Source organism: Canis lupus, chromosome 8 (assembly GCF_048164855.1).
Source record: "Canis lupus baileyi chromosome 8, mCanLup2.hap1, whole genome shotgun sequence".
In the NCBI taxonomy this organism is placed as follows: Eukaryota; Metazoa; Chordata; class Mammalia; order Carnivora; family Canidae; genus Canis; species Canis lupus.
In genome coordinates this window covers 61433919-61451045 of record NC_132845.1, presented here as the reverse complement: position 1 = coordinate 61451045, position 17127 = coordinate 61433919, and the positions used below count along the sequence as shown (strand labels likewise).

The 17127-nt window shown below is 56.6% G+C and overlaps 1 protein-coding gene across 6 annotated transcripts in view; it reads left to right on the top strand.

Moving 5' to 3' along the window:
• PRKAR1B (protein kinase cAMP-dependent type I regulatory subunit beta) overlaps window positions 1–17127 on the top strand; it is a 113155-nt gene that overhangs the window by 69124 nt on the left and 26904 nt on the right. For all 6 annotated transcript variants that reach the window (XM_072836658.1, XM_072836655.1, XM_072836654.1 and 3 more), the window contains exons 5-7: window positions 5778–5839; window positions 6301–6347; window positions 15137–15295. In XM_072836658.1, the coding sequence (XP_072692759.1) occupies window positions 5778–5839; window positions 6301–6347; window positions 15137–15295 (268 nt within the window). The remainder of the gene's footprint in view (window positions 1–5777; window positions 5840–6300; window positions 6348–15136; window positions 15296–17127) is intronic.

Below are 17127 nucleotides of genomic sequence, written 5' to 3'. Positions count from 1 at the left end.
TCAATCGGAGGACAAACATTATATGGTCTCATTCATTTGGGGAATATAAAAATTAGTGAAAGGGAATAAAGGAGAAAGGAGAGAAAATGAGTGAAAATATCAGTGAGGGTGACAAAACATGAGAGACACCTAACTCTGGGAAATGAACAAGGGGTAGTGGAAAGGGAGGTGGGCGGGGGTTGGGGTGACTGGGTGATGGGCACTAAGGGGGGCACTTGGCGGGATGAGCACTGGGTGTTATGCTAAATGTTGGCAAATTGAACTCCAATAATAAAAAAAAAAAGACAACTCACCTCTTCTGGGAGAGACAGAGGGTGTTCAGAGACATCCTGTTGACCCCTCCTGCCCCCGAGGGCTCAAGGGCCCCAAATTTGGCTTCTGCTGGGATAGAGGAGGAAATGTGGCTGGTCTGAGGTGATGGTAGATAACAAGGGGACCCTCACACCCGGGAAGTGTCTGCTGGAGCTGCATGGGAAGGGGAGAGAGGCCTGCCCTGCCCCACCCCACCCTGGCGGTACCTTCCCTTCTTGTCTTAGACTTTCCTTTCCAGCTCGGTGGCAGTTTGACCTGTGCTTACCTACCTAACTGTCCGGCTGGCTTAGTATGAGCATGCAAAGTCTTATTTTTAAGGTTGAGACGATTAACTTACCAGGAGGTCATATTCTTGCATTTGGACTGTATGTGGGGTTTAGATTTCAAACAAACAAACAAACCCCAAACTTTCCTGTGTGATGAGGATTCACTATAACACTTTATTTGGTGGGGAGAGCCTCCCCAAGATGAAACAAACATTGCATTGTTTTTCCTGGAAATACACTAAGCTGAGACTCGTTGGTGGGGTTCTGACCTCAAGGGTGACACCTCATTTTCAATGTGTCTTTGAAAACATGAATCTAAGTGAATAGTCAGGAAGCCTCCCCCCATGGGAGTCAGGCAGGAAGGGAAGGGCTCTAGGCTGTGAAGGTGACACATGTCTCCAGGAGCCCAGTTGGTGCCTGTGGCCTCATTGCTGGAACCAGGGAGTGTAGCTCTCAGGATGAGACCCCTGGTCGGCAGCACCCAACTTTCTCTGGGAAGACCACCAGGTCACAGAGGACCCAGGGAACTAGTCAGCTGGCAGGGCTCAAGTGACAGCCAGGTGTGCTCAAGGGCAGGGGATGTGATGCTCTGCCATTGACACAAAGTCATCTGGTAAGTGTAGGTACCCTCCAGCCTTCCTGCCCTAGAGTATCTCCAGGAGTCTGGTCCTGCTAGCAAGAGCCAGGGGCTGCCTCCTTTGCAGAGGCCATGCCTCAGTGTGGACCCACCCATAAGTCAGGGCTTGGATGCATGGCCAGAGAGAGCAGAGACCCCACACCCTGGTGTGTTCTGTTGTGCACCTTCTGTGGCAAGAATGAATGGGACCTTGAGGGAGTGGTCAGCCTTACTGTACTGTACCCCAAGCCAGATGTGTGACCATGGGCAAGTGACTTAACCTTTCTGAACCTTGATATACCTGTCTGTAAAGTGGGAACAACGATGGGGGCCAACGTTTTTCTATGGTTTTGAGGTTTAAATGAAAGGATGTTAATGAGGCTTCCTCTTGGATGGAGCACACTGGGTTCAGCCTGAGGATTCAAGATTGACTGCCACCATTTTCATAGTGAATGGCTTCAGGAAGCAGGGACTTCTCTCAGAAGACCCATACCTTGTTCAAGCTGATCTATTATTTTGGAGCTGCCTTAACAGACAGCTCATCCTCCATCCACTGTTCCCACCACCCACCCACCACCCACCCTTCTACCCTTCCATCTGCTCCCCCATTCACCATCCTTCTACCCTTCCTTCCACACATCCACTCTTCCACCCATCCACCCACCCATCCATCCACCCACCATCTGACCTCTAGCCTTCCATCCATATTGTACCAAGGACCTACTGTGAATCAGATGTGTGTCAGGCTGCAGTGATGACGCAGTCTTTGTTCTCAGAACTCACAGTCAGCTGGGGAGGAGGAAGTCAGGACACTGTCAGGTACAGGGGTCAGAGGGCAAGAGCTGAGGAACCCAGGGAAGGAGAGGTGCCAATATGAGGAGTGACTCAGGTGGGAGCTTCCAAGGGCCATGGGCCACCTGGAGGGAACCAGCACTTTGCAGGCCCTGAGCATCATGGTGGCTCTGCTTGGGTCCAGGCCAGGGTGTGGCTGGGGTCTAAGACCACCCATTCCCTGGCCACCATCCTGACCTTGCTCCCTGACCCAGATCTCTCTGGGTCCTGGTCCCCAGTGCAGAGGCCTGCCCCGTACAGAGGGAGGGGGGAGGGCTGAAAATCTATGAATGTGGATGGCATTTCCCTCTGTGTGAGCAGGCTGCTGAGGCCTGAGCAGAGCCTATGATCTTGTCACCTAAAGGCGATGAGGCCACTTCTGCATCACATCAGAATATGGCTCATGCTCGTGGCTCTCTCACCACTGGGGTGGTTGCTAGACCTGCCCTGAACTCGCTGTGTGATGCAGGAGTACAGAAACCAGGCTCCTGTGCTGCAAACTGGTTATTTTAGCATTTTGCCCACTGCATTTCCAGATTGTTGATTTTGTTGGTTTTTCTATTTATTCTACTTTATGCATGTAAATCTGCATTATTCTGGAAAGAATGCCTAGGCAAAACCAGAAGTCACAGGTGTTCACAGTACAGCAGGGCTAGGACCAACCCCTGACTTAGAGGGGCAAAAACCAACAGTACCAATAAATAATTAGAATTAAAGCAAAATCCTGGGTGATACCTCTGCCCCCATCATTCCTGGTTTGAGTCTGAGGGTCCCTTTGCAGCTTGGGCTGCCTCAGATGTGTGTGGGGGGATCTGGTGAAAAGTGCCCACGGGGCCACTGGGATAAGGTAAGTGGGCACCCCTTTGTCAGCTGCTCCCCGCCATTGAGGGGATGGCCCTGCTCAGGCCTCGGGAAGCCTGAGGACCTCAGAGTCAGGCTGAGAGTCGAGGACAGGGTGCAGCCTCTGATCGGGCTGCCTCCCAACTATGACCAGCACCTGTCGCAGGCTAGTGGCTTCCCTAGAGTGGGCATCATGGCCCCCACCACCTGCTCTCTGAGGGTGCTTCCTGAGACTGGGAAGGCTCTATGCCCCCAAACACACCTTCTTGTCCCCTAAGCTAGGTCTTGCTTAGCTCTGGGTGTCCCACAGAGCCCTGCACGGGAAGACGAGTGCGGCCTGGCCTCACCTCTTCCCAGCTGCTGGCCTTGGCAGGGTTGCTTAGTGTCTCTGGTTTCCTAGTCTGGACAAGACAGCCACAGTTCTGACCTCAGAGCAAGTGGGCAGATGAAGGGCGCTTGGCCAGCACGGGTTCTGTCCTTGGGGCCTCATGGACTGAGGACTGTCATATCTTCATGTTTCTGTGTCTTAGCAGCCCCGAGCACTGTGTCCCTGCACCTGGCACAGTGCCCAATGCAGGAGTGCTGAGCCCAGTGTCCTGGACCCTGGTGGGGGTGGCACTGGGACCCACGTGTCAGACTCCCTGGGATGCAGGCAGCAGCTTCAGCAAAGCCTTCCAGAGGTCACTTCCAGATGAGAATAGAAAACTGTTTTCCTTTTCATGGCAGAGGCAGACAGGTCCTTTTAATGCCATTAAGTGCTAAGAGGCAGGAAGAATTGGGTTTTGTTTGAGAAGACGCAGAAGATGGGAAAAGAGGGGGCCTCTCAGTGGGGGGATGGGCCAAGCTGGTGGGAGCATGGGCATCTATCCTGCACACAGCCGTGTCCAAGCCTTGATAATGGGGACGGGGGTGCACTGGGAGTGTTAGCTTCTTCCAAAAGACATGGGCTAGGGCAGCCCGGGTGGCCCAGCGGTTTAGCACTGCCTTCAGCCCAGGGCATGATCCTGGAGACCCGGGATCAGGTCCCACGTCGGGTTCCCTGCATGGAGCCTGCTTCTCCCTCTGCCTGTGTCTCTGCCTCTCTCTCTCTCCCTCTGTCTCTCTGTCTCTGTCTCTGTGTGTGTGTGTGTGTCTCATGAATAAATAAAATCTTTAAAAAACAAACAAAAAACCCCAAAAGACATGGGCTAGCAGCACTTTTCGGTAAGTGGGGCTGGGCTCTCTGAGATTTGTTGTTTTTTCTGTACCCAGGGAGGGAGTGGGATGCCTGTGTGGTCAGTAGGGTGCTGTGCCAGGCCCAGGTAGGGCAGCCACTAGGGCGGTCATCAGATCTGTACATCTCCACGTAGATGTGCATCAAGGGGCATAGGACGAAACATAAGAGTTACAACCAGTATATTCATATGAATGATAACCATAGGCCTCTTCACAGGCTCGTACTCGTGCAGCAGACATACAGGCTAATTGTGGGGTGGCCAGTGGCCTGCGGCCTGACTGCTGTCTGGAGCACCTGCCCAGGCTGCATGGTGGTGGGTCCTGAGATTGGCTTCACTGCTAATGGCATTTGGGGAAATATTGTACCATTACCAGTAAACGTTTTTAAAAATGAAGTAGGAATTGTAAAATCATTTCTTTTTTTTTTAAGATTTTATTTATTTATGAGAGGGACAGAGAGAGAGGCAGAGACATAGGTAGAGGGGAGGTAGGCTCCCTGTGGGGAGCCTGATGCAGGACTCCATCCCAGGACCCCGGATCACAATCTGAGCTGAAAGCAGACGCTAGCCACTGAACAGTCCAGGCATCCCTGTAAAATTATTTTTTAAAGATCTGTTCATTTTGGGATCCTTGATGCTGTGGTTTTGAGGAAATGCAGTTTAGAAAACAGACCAGACACATCTGCAGATGCTCTCCCAGGCAAGGTGTGGCTGGGAAATATGCCTGGGCCAGGGGACAGATACCAGGTCTGTGCAGGGAAGGAGGGGTTGCGGGGACCCTGCAAATGCTCTGACGCCCCTGCCACCCACTGGTTCCCCCCATGGTGCTTCCCTCTTTCTTAGAGAGGAAACAGCTACTACTTTAAGAATGACTTGGTAATGTTCTGGACCCTGGAAACAGCAGAGCACAGGGCGGTTTGCATCTCTGACTTCGCACTTGCTTCTGGAGGCTTGGCACCCAACCTGCATCCAGACCTGTGAGCACCTCTGAGGTTGGCTCAGCCTGAGCCATTAGGCCCAGCTTTCTCCTATTGCTGCAGCCAGGTGAGAGGAGGAAGGCCACCCTGAGCTCTGCGGTGTGCATTTCCCCATGAGGGGCACCAGCTGCCCGCTCCTGAAGGTGGCCAGTGCATTTTGGGAGCAAGAGGCTGACCTCTGACATTGTGTTCTGGTTGCGGTTGGCGGAGTCAAAGGGTCCCCACCATGCACACTCTACCTCCCTGCCTTGTGCATCCTACCTGTTCCATCCAGGCCACAGCCACACTTAGGAAATTAAATGCCCTGACTGCCTGTTGGCATAGCCTGAGCATCAGGCGTCTCCGACACACTCCTGCCTCTGAGGCCTCAGGACGCCCCCCCTCAGGAAGCATGCAGAAAGCAGCGTTCTGGTAGGACTGTGTTTCCCAATGTGATAAACATTCTGGCGATATATTTACTTTGTTTTGTGTCCAAAGCAGTATGTACAGTGTGATTCCATTTTTGTCAAAACCCAGAAAGTGAATTGTGTCACAGAAGGATCTGCAAATGACGAGCTGGTGCCTGGACGGCAGGGTTATGACAGGGTGGTAGTGGTGGGGGGTGATTTCCTTTTTTCCTTTTCCTGGGGGAGCAGAGCTGGTTGCTCTGTGTGAGGTGAGGCAGTGGAGTCCGCGCCCCACGTCGCTCCAGCTCCTCCACGGGATGCGTTTTCTCTTTCAGTGACATATTCGACGCCATGTTTCCTGTCACGCACATCGCTGGGGAGACCGTCATACAGCAAGGTATATTCCCTGCTGCTCTGAGCAGGAGCGTGGGGCCGTGGGCCGTGGGCTCACCCTGGGTGTGGACACAAAACCTGTTGTCTGCCTTGAGGAGTCTCTCATGAAACCAGAGCACGTCGCTCTGCTTGTCAACTGCATGTCAACTGGCTGTTGCAGTCGCCTTCCATTAACAGAGGGGAACCCTGTGACAGGCCAGGCATGGACCTCAGGTGCCCCACCCCACGCGGGACACGGGTGACTGCGCTGGGGGGGGCATGTGCTGGCCATTTCACCGTGTCCATGTATGTCAAACCATCGTGTCTGTACAAGTTTTATTTTTTAAAAATTAAGAGAAAATGGTGGGAGCCCGGGTTGCTCGGCCTCCGTGAAGCCAGGCTGCAGGTACTGCCTACAGGGAGGCCAAAAGCGCCACACCTGGTACCCTTGGCGTTGTCCACAATGTGTGCTTTCTTTTGTTCCAGGGGACGAAGGAGATAACTTCTATGTGATTGACCAAGGAGAAGTAGACGTGAGTATCTCCTATCTGCTCCAGAAAATAGTGCCTCTGTCCGCGGCCTGGTCAGTGAGGTAGTACATTTCACAGTGTGGATTTGGGCCTCGTGGGTCAGCCAGACTCCGCCACTGCCTTGGGTGTCAGCACTTTATAAAGCAGGCGACGCCAAGTGTTTGCAGACCTAGAGGCCTCAACCGTGGCTGTCACGCCCTGGTGACCTGGGAGCCATCAGCATCTTGCACAATAGCCTTTCCTCTTCTTCCTGCCCACTCTGCTCTGTCCACCTTGCCAGTCTCAGGCTGAGGGGCTCACGCTGTTGTGGATGTGCTGAGCATGGCAGAGTCATGCTCCTGCAGCCTCCTGCCCCCAGCTCCGCACCTGGGCCCCCACCCGAAGGGTAAGGGTATCCCTCTCTGGGTCCTGCAGGCTGCCGTCCACACGGGGCCTTGCAGACGGCACCCCATGTGCACCAGTCTCAAGGAAAGCCCTCAAATGGGCTTCTCTCTGAATCAGACCCAGGACCTTTGTGCGACCACAGGACGGGCCCGAGCCCATGGTGTCCTCTCACTTCCTGGGATCCGTTGGCACCTTGCTGCCTCTGTTGGGACCCCTGTTGCCCCCTCCTGCCCCCGTGTCTCCATTGGCCTCCGGCAGATGTCCCTCCTTCGCATGGGCATCTGGCCCTATGGTTTCCGCTGTGGCCTCAGCAGTCTCCTTCCTATGACTCAACTCAGTTTGTGGTTTTACACAGGCCACCTCTGGGCCTCGGGGTGCTGGGCGCCCTCACGCCTCCCCTGCACTATACTCCCTGACTGTGAGGTGGGCACCACACCCTCTGGCTCCCAAACGATTTGTCTCCCTGGCAGCCCATCTGTGTTGGCCCGTGTCACTGTCTCCTGGGAGCTGGCAGCACTGGAAGTGACTCACAGCCCAGGTCTTACGGTGAGGGGCACATGGAGTCACCTCGGGGACCCCGAGCTGCTCTGTCCTGAGCTCAGGGCCTGGCCCAAGCCTCAAGGGTGGGAGGGTTGGCAGTGAGGGGGAGCTTTGTCTGCCGCCAAAGAAGGAAACTGAGGCAGGAGCCCAGGGCCCTGGGCTGCCCACAGTCACAGTCAGCACCTGTTACTTTTGCTGTGGGTTAAGCAAATAGTGGGAGATAGAGAGACAGGCAAGCATGCAGCCAGCGCCCCGGACCTCGGGGAGACCCCGAGGACAGGCAGGCGTGCAGCCAGCGCCCTGGACCCCTGGGAGACCCCAGAACAGGCAGGTGTGCAGCCAGCGCCCTGGACCTCGGGGAGACTCCGAGGACAGGCAAGTGTGCAGCCAGTGCCCCGGACCTCGGGGAGACCCAAGGACGGACAGGCGTGCAGCCAGCGCCCCAGACCTCTGGGAGACCCCCAGGACGGAGGCAGCTGGTTCCTGGTTCAGACCCATGTCTGTCCCCCCGGTCCTCATCCTGCCTGGCTCCTCCACGTCATTCTCATTGTCCATCACTCCCCCTAGAGGCCCCTCTTCCCTCTCTGCCTTGCTTGAATTCTTGCTCTCATGTTTAATGCATGTTTACTGCACTCTCCCTGTGCGCAGAACATACACTTGGGGCACATGGCCTCTGTCCTCCGGCCTGTAAGTTTGCAGGACATGGCCAATGAGTGTCTGGCCTGTGGGTCTCGATTCCTCTTGTCCCTCCGTGCTTATTTCTGCCCTTCCTTTTTTTTTTTTTTTTTAAAGATTTTATTTATTTATTCATGAGAGACACAGAGAGAGAGAGAGGCAGAGACACAGGCAGAGGGAGAAGCAGGCTCCATGCAGGGAGCCTGATGTGGGACTCGATCCTGGAACTCCGGGATCATGCCCTGGGCCAAAGACAGGCGCTAAACCGCTGCACCACCCAGGGATCCCTATTATTTCTGCCCTTCCTTGCAAACTCCTACGCATCCTTCAAGACCCCGCTGGAGCCTGGCTCCTCCCAGTCCAGGCAGAGCCACATCCCGCTCCTCTCTTGGGCTGCTGCGCTGATGACCTTCACCACCGTGTGGCTCCGACGCTTCCTACCCCGGAATGTTCTCCCCCCTTGTGTGTTCATGGAAGTTCATGAGTCTTCTAATTCAATTCCAGAGACATCTTCAAAGGAATGAGTCAGTTGTATCATTAGGGTTTGGGCAGAAATGAGAGCTGAGAGGACCCCGGGGAATTCTGGGCACACCTGTGGTTCTGCTGGGTGAGCAGGTATGGGACGTGGTAAACCTTCCCCCAGAGTTCTTTGCTCTCTCTGGATCCTGGAGGGCCTCCATCGGGGTCTCGTGAGATATTCCTCCCTGACCCATGTGGGAAGATGGCAGACAGTCCAGGGCCCCTCAGCGTTGGGGTGTCAGAGCTCAGGCCTTGTCACTGACCACCATGTCCATTTACTTGAAGGACTCGGAGCCACAGATCCAAGCGGGCAGTTCTGACATGGCCTTGAAGAGCCCACTGTGGGGTTGGGTGGAGGCTCTCTGGATGCAGTCCCCCTCTCCCCCATTAATCCATTCTCTCCTGGCCGCCGTGACCATGGCCCTAGGCAGACGCCACCCTGCCTCCTCCTCCCCACACACATACCACAGAGACCCCCCACTCTGATGCAGGGAGGGGGCCCACCACTGAACACCTGGCAGGAGGCACTTGAGGGTGGGGCCTGAAGGAGGGTCCCCTAAGTAACTCTGGGCTGACCTCTGCTGCTCAGCATCTTAGCGTAGGCTGTTCCCCCTCCTCACACCCACCCTTCCATCTACCAGGAATGGAATGTTGCAGTCAGGTCCAACGGGAGGCTGTCTCCTTGCCCCGCTGCCCCCAGCACCCTTCAGAGGTAGGATGTGACAGGGAAGAAGTGGCTGGCTGAACCTGCTCGTCCTGAGGGGGCCTCTGCCCACCCCCCAAGAGAGGTCCCAGAGCTGGCCCCCAGGCCCCCTCAGAATGGGGTAGGGGCTGATGGGCAGTTCCCAGCCTCTCTGTGCTGGCGACCTCATGATGTGCCAGGTGTCACAGCTGGCTTTTTTGGAGGCCAGGGGCCCATAGAGGCAGTTTGGGGATGGAGAAAGGTGAATTTTCATAACCAGAGTTCTCCAAATACGTTGTCTTGGCAGGTCCAGCCCCCAGTCTTGGCCTCAGAGATTCAGGTACAAAGACGGCTTTAAGTGCTTGCTGGACCTTGGCTCACCCGAGCCAGGATGTCCGGGCACCGTGGGTGGACGCTTGCGTCCGGCTGTAGTCTCAAATTTGGGCCCGCCAGCCCTTGAAGGGACAGGCAGTGACTTGTGGGCTACCCAGCGATGCCTGATGCTCGGGTTCCCAGCCGGGCAGGGCGGCGGGGAGCCCTTCTGTGATGTGGGACACATCGGGCAGCGCAGCAGTGTGGGGGACGGCCACATTTGAGGGAATCAAAAGAGCTCAGTCAGGGATCTGGGATGAAAAAGTGGCACATTGGCCAGCCGGGGTGAGTTATGGGGTATGTGTTATAATAATTACTGTTATTACTGCTCGCGGCGTGAAATTACCCCAGATGCTCTGAGGCCCAGGCATGCTGTTTGTGTGCTCATTTCTGTAAACTGCCTTCCAGGGCGCAGGGAGCAACCTGGCTGACCTGGCTGACCTGGCCCTGTGGCCTTCCAGGGCCGTGTTGGGGTTGCTGAGCCTGGCTTGTAGACGCCAGCGATGCCAGTCTCATTTGGGTGGGGGCCCTGCTGAATGTCAGAGCCCTGTGGGGGGCAGGGTCCCCTGGGACCCCCCCCTGCTCCTCTGCCTGGCTGGGCTCGGGTGGACATCCTGAGCCCCGCCCCTCTTCTGCAGGGTGGACACTGCCCTCTGACCCGCTGCGCCCTAGGGGGACAGCCAGGTGACCAATGCCAAAAGCACCAGGTTCAGTTTAAATTATGGTTTTCCAGAGAGACACCGCAGCATGTGTGTTGCCAAGAGCTATAATCCATTTTTCTAAGTATAAAAATATCTTCCAATTTGTTTTATTCGTGGAACATAGCATTTCTACTTAAAAGGATACTCGGCTGCCGATTTTAGGGCTCAGGAACGTAGTTCTGTCTGAGGCCCAGCCCTCCCTAATCCTGCGAGGCCTTCACTATTTTCGGACCCTCCTTTGTGCTGGGATGCCCCCCCACCCCGGCCCCTGCCCACCCGGTTCCCAGTGTCCAGCCTCTGAGCTCTGAGCTATGTCCCTGAGACGGGGTGCCTCAGGGCATGGCCGTTGGGCTCTGTGGGTCACCATCAGCTGTTACTCAGCAGGTACCTGAAGCTCTGGCTCTTTGGTTTTGTTTTGTTTCTTTAATTGGTAAAGTATGAATACCTAAAATTTGCTGTCTAACCATTTCCAGGTGTCCAGTTGAGGGCACCAAGCACATTCCCATGGCTGGGCCACTGTCCCCCTGTCCATCTCCAGAACATTCTGTCCCCATGACCCCTTGACCCCACCTGCTCTCCCAGCCCTAGCCCCACCTTCTACTCTCTGTGTCTGTGAGTCTGATGACGCCAGAACCTCGTGTGTGTGGGGTCCCCATGTGTGTCTTTCTGCATCTGGCTTGTGTTACTCGGCCTCACATTGTCAGGGCACGTCCCTGTTGTGGCAGGTGTCCTTTCTTCCTTCCTGAGGCTGAACAGTGTGACCCACTGTGTGGATGGACCCCACTGTGTCTATCTGTCACATTGGTGGACACCTGCATTGCTCCAGGCTCCTGGCCATCACATGTCTTGCAGCCACATACGAGTACCTGCTCAGGCCGTCAGGACGTGTCTGGGAATCAGTCACTGATAGTTTACCTGGAGTTGGCTCAGAAGCTTCTCTGCAGTCCAACACCTATCTCACACAGGGTGCGTCTGGGAACGCTCAGCACACACTGTTAATTCTATGCTGAGGCCCCAGCAGCCCTGCTGTGATCAGGGACTGCTTTGCCTCCAGCTGTAAGGACTGTCCTCAGGAACTGGGGACGGGGACCTCAGAGCCACCCCCATGTGGTAGGGGCCTTCCTATATATCCCATACCTATTCCCTTTCCAGGAGGGGTGCTCCAGGGTTCCCACAGAATCCTGCCCCATGAGCCTCTAAGTGTGGTCGATGTTAGGGAGGGCAGGGAGAGGACTGTGCACCAGGACAGATTTGGAGTTCCTCTGGAGGAAACCTGAATGGAAACTGCACAGCCCAGGTTCCACAAACGGGAGCATCAGGAGGGACACCTGTGCTGGGGGTCATGTTGTGGGCAGCAGCCAATCAGATCACCCCCTGGGCATTTGGCATTTGGAGCTAGAGATGAGTGAGGCCTGGCGAGAAGAGCCACACTACAGAGATGGGGCTTCTGCTCCCTCCAGGGCGCCTGTAGCCGCCCAACCCAGTGACTGCAACACACTCGCTGTGGGGACACTCCTGCTGTTTGTGGCGGGAGCCTGGGGAGGCAGGAGGAGACGGGCCATTAGCTTTTCCTCACCATCTGTGACAGCAAAACAACAGCCAGGGCTAGAGTTATCCTTGCCACCGTGCCAGGTCAGCTCCAGGCAGTATGAGAAATGCAGGCAGGCTGAGGCCACTTGCCACTCCTGCTGCGATTCCATGGATAACTCCAGGCACAGTGTTCTGTCTCCGCTGCCCAGACGGCTTCTGCTAGCCCATTTCTGTTTCCTGTGGAGGAGCGCATTGCACTGAGATGCCCAGGTCGGGAAGAGCAGGTGGCCGAGTGAGGCGGCGGGCATGTGGGTGGTGCTCACTCAGCCCTGGTCTGTGTCTGAGGCTCCAGCTCCTAACACCGGGGCCCCACCTTGGGATTTTATTGAGCAGGATCCTGGGCCTTCAATCGGATCACTGCCTCCACCTCCTTCTGCGTGGACCACGCACGCCACAGCTACCTGCTGGAGCGCCAGTCACTGGGCCTCAGCCCCCGGGCTCTAGGGTTGCTGGGCCTGCCATCCACAGCCGCCTTTTGAGTTACTTCTCCACTCCTTCCCCCCTCCCCTCTGGTGGCCACATGCTGTTCTCGGTAGGCCACCTGAGGGAGCAGTCACAGTGTTAACCAGATGAACTGCCAGAACCTTCTGTGGCTTCCTTCCCTCCCCCACCCTCTGCTCCTGCCCCCGGGCATCTCTCCCTGCTTGATCTTGCAGCATCCAGGCCCCTCCATGTCACCGGGGCCCGAGGGCCTTTGCAGATCCTGTTCTCTGCCTCAGTTGCCCTTCTCCCACATCTTTGCATGCTGGCCCTGGCTCTGGATGCTTGGGCCTGGCTCGCGTTTCCCTTCGCGGAGAGCCCTCTACAAACGGTCTCTGCCCTGGTCCTCTGAACGCTGTTCTCTTCATGCCTGGAGTACGCTTCATGATGAATGTGTGTTTGTAGCATTATTTGCCTGCGGTCTTTCTCCTGACTGATGGGTGAGTCCCCATGGACAGGAGCCCGCCTGCCTTCCCCTGCTGACCACCAGCAGTTAGAATGTACAGGGCACAGAGTGGCGCTCAGTCCACACTGGGGGTGGTGGACAGACAGATGGATGAATGCACTAACGCACAGCAGCCGGGTGGGAGCTCTGGGTTCAGCCGGAGAAGTCTCTGTCAATGGTGGGAACACAAGTGTAGCCCAGTGGGGCCTCCCACCATTTTTCTTCTAAAAGAAGAAGAAGAAACAAAAATGAGACAAAGCAAGAAGTAGCCCCCTTGCGTGCCAGCTGGGGTGGGGCCCCGTGCTGCGCTGGCTGCGGTGACAGAAGCCAGTGTCCCGAGAAGGATGGCCCCTTTGTGCTGTGTGGGGCGGCCTGCAGTGTGGCCCTGGGCCCGTCGGGGGCTCCACACAATGGTTTTCTCTGAGGCCTGGGCTTCTGGGCGGGAAGCAGGTCCCTGCGGCCCCTGGGTGCCTGCGCTCTTTGGGCTCTTGGGAGTCCTGCCCCCACTGGCCACTGTGCAAGGCAGGTCAGGCAGTCTCCTGAGCACAGACGGTATTCCTGAGCTCACGTCGCTGCCCCGACTTTAAGAGGCCTCCAGGAAGGCATGTAGTGCACGCTGGTGGGCGGAGCCGGGGGGGGGGGTGTCGCTTGGTTCAACTGTTGGGGAACAGCGCTTAGCACAACCTGCACACACACGGTGCCCCCACATTCACCCTGGGGCAGCCACAAAAGATGTGCGTCCCCCACAGGGACAGGGACCCATTCTGTGGCTATGACGACCGGCCCACCTACACTAAACCCAATAGCTCACATGTCAGTGATATAAGGACTCGCCCCAGGATTCCTTTCCAAGGAACCATGGTTGCTGGAGGGGACCTGTCACCTGAGAGGGGTCCTGGGGCTCCCAGGGATCCTGGGGGACCAGTGCAGGTGTCATGGAGCTGCACTGCCGGGATTGGGCACGTGGCTGTTTTGGGCAGGATTTCACCACAACAGAGCATGGCATGGGTAGGGCCGGCTGGGGCCTGGGTTACCAGGACCGTTGATAAGTCATCACCCCCCATACACACACACACACACACACACACACACACAGGCCCGGGTCCCCTTTGGGAAAACCAGGGGCACCGGTTCTGGAGGGTGTTGTCTGAGGTCCTTGCACCCCTTACATTCCTGGGTCTTGGGTTGTCTTTCCTGTGTCCCTGCCTTGTGGGGAGGATGGGACATAGTCCTGGTTCCTCGAGGGCCTCATCGTGTGGAAGCTGGCGTCTCCTCTCCCAGGTCCCCAGCTGCTCCGACCTGGGTGCACGAGGACACAGGCCCAGGAGCAGGTACTCTGTGTTCAGCCAGGCTGGTGGAAGCTTATAGGGTCACAGGCAGCTTCACCTCTGCACAGCCGTGGTGTCCTTCCCACCCAGCTTCCTGGGACCCTTGCTCACATGTATCACGGAGTTATCACCTGCATGTTTTCTTGCGGATACGCGATTCTGTGCCTCAGTTATTGTGCAGATAATGAGTCATTGATTTCAGTAAGAATCGCGTCCATGATTCACCGCAATGCGATCTTTCCCGACGTGCACCCATTTTGGCAATGGGCACTGTTCTGCAGGCTCATTGACACGCTGGGGGAATAAAGCATGCGTTGTGTCAATTTATAGTAACCGAATCTGTATAGGCACCGCATAATAAACAATCTGTACTATTCTTGCGCGATACGGAACGTGCAGGGTCAATGCATAGTGGGAGCACTGTGCCGGGTCACCCATGCAGGCTGAAAGGGCCCCTCTCAGCTGGGCCTCATTGGCGCCCCGGCAGCGTCTCCACCGGCCACAGGCCATGGGAGCTGGGTGCTGTGGCCCCAGGCAGGAGGCCCCGTCAGCATGGCTCCTTGCTGGCTGGTCCGGGCATGTGTGCTGCTGGAACTGGGGGCAGTGGGCAGAGCCTGGGAGGGTGTCAGCAGGGATGCCTATGGAAGCCCTAAGTCTGACCCACTGTGTGCAGCTGGGGAGGCTCTGGGTCCTGAGACCCATCCAAGGCTGATGACTTGAAGGCTGGCCAGGGAGGCAGGCAGGGCTTCTGTACAGGCCAGGAGCCCTAGACAGTGCTTCTGCCTCTGGCCTGGGCCTGTCTCACTGTGACGGAGGGTGGGGACTCGAGGGCACCATGGTGCCTGTCCAGCTGCCACTCTGTGCAGAGCTGGGGGAGAGGCGGGCAGCATGGCCAGCAGAGATCCAGGACAGGCTTGGGCAGTGGAGTGGGAAGTTGCTCCCCCAGTTGAGGGGGCCTGGGAGCTGCGGCTGCATGTTCCCTTCTCACCGGGCCCCCTCTGGTGGGTGTGGAGGAGGGCCGCTAGTGCAGGATGCGCCACTGTGACATTTCTGACATTTCTCACTATCCCCTGAAGGTGTATGTGAATGGAGAGTGGGTGACCAGCATCAGTGAAGGGGGCAGCTTTGGGGAGCTGGCGCTCATCTATGGCACCCCCAGGGCAGCGACCGTGAAAGCCAAGACGGACCTCAAGCTCTGGGGCATCGACCGGGACAGCTACCGGCGTATCCTCATGGTGAGTGGCACCCTGGCACAGGAGCTTCAGCTTCGTCCAAGCAAGGGTGACAGTTAAAGGGCTGATGGGGTGGGTGAAAAGTATGGGAGGGATTCTGAAAACTTCTTAGAAGGTAAGCAGACAGTTGGGGAGGCCTCTTTGCCTTCCTTCCCTATTTCCTTTCAGCTGTCTGGAATGGGGTTGTGATGGCTGGAGCTCCAGCTGCCATTCTGGACCATGAGGTGACTCTGAGGATGGAACCCATTCACCAAGGTGGTGGAACAAAGAGATGCCAGAAGCCTGGCTCTCCGGTGGCCCCAGCATAGAGGGACTGGACTGCTTGTCCCAGACATCCTCATACAGGGGTCAACCCCAGGTGTTTTTGCCTCTGTCATTTTAGGTTTTCTCTTCCATGCGACCACATGCACTCTTAGCTGGTGCAGGGCAGGTGTGGGTCCCTGTGCGATGGTTGGGACTGTGGCAGGTGCACAGAAGGCTCCTAGAGGTGAGCTGTGAACCGAGAGGCTCTTCCTGGGGAGAGAAGGCAGGCTCTTCCAGTGCCCACTCAGTGCTCATCCTACACACACCACCCACCAGGCACTGTTCTCAGGGCTGAGATGCATCAGGGGGCACCACAGACGCAGCATCTGCCCTCGGGAAGCCAGCGTGTTAGTTAGTAGAGCAGTATCTCAGGTGGCGACAATTCCTTAGAGATAATTACAACAGAGAAGAGGGTGGAGGGGACTGTGAGGTGGGAGGGCCACTGTTTTATAGAAAGGCCCTGAAGACCCCCTCCTGGGATAAGGTGCCATCACAGCAGAGGCAAGGAACCAGCATGTCCTGGAGAAGAGTGTCCAGGCAAAGGCCCTATGGCACAAGTTTGGATGCTTGTGGAGCAGTAGGGAGACCACCATGGATGGGAATGTAAAGGTCATGTGGGGTACGGTTCACACAGAGCCCTCAGCTCCTACCTGGGGGTGTGTGGGGAGCCCTGCAGTAGTTTCAACAGAGGAGCTTCTGCAGCCAACTGGAGGCTGTCCTGCAGATGGTGGAAAGCATCCTGACCCCGGCAGCAGTGAAGGAGCCAGAAGGCTCTGGGCCAGCCACACTGGTCCAAGGACCTCCCAGCACCATCTTGGTCCCTCTCCATCACTGGGAAGAGGCCACCAGAGCTGAGCACCTGGCCTTTGGGAAACTTCGCTTCTCAGTCACTTAGGCTCTCTAGGTGGTCATGGCTGCACCAGGTGCTTTACTTTGTGGGTCGGGGATGGTGTCTGCTGAGATCCCAGGGCCTAGACCCCAGGAGGGGTTCTAACAGCCCACAGGGAGGTGACTAAGGCCAGCTGCTTACTGGGAGACCCTTGGCTTCCTCCACATGCTCTCTGGGACTGGGCTGTCTCCCCAAGGCCGGCCTGGACGCTGCAGCTTCCAGGGAGGGACTGTGATGTGGGGATGCTCTGGGGGAACACTTGTTTGAAACATCCTCATGGCTTAGTCAGGTGGGAGCCTGAAGATGGGGTCCTGCTCCTACTGCCTCCCCTCTCGGGATCACCAACACCCCCACCCTGCCCATCCTCATCCCAATGCAACACCCAGGGTTTCACAACACAGGAAGGTTTCAGTGCAGTCTTTGGGCAACTGTTTGATCAGGCTCTGTGTGTGAGGAACCGTCATCTGTGTACTCAGTAAGCGTTGATTGGGCACCCACTGTGTGTCAGGGGCTCTTGTAGAGCTGTGGATACATCAGGAGAGAGCAGCTGGATGTGTGCTGGTGTAGGTGAGGCACCCTGAGGCACCATCCCCCCCCTCCCAGGAAGGGGCAGGTTTGGGAGAGGGCCCAGCACCCTCTGTCC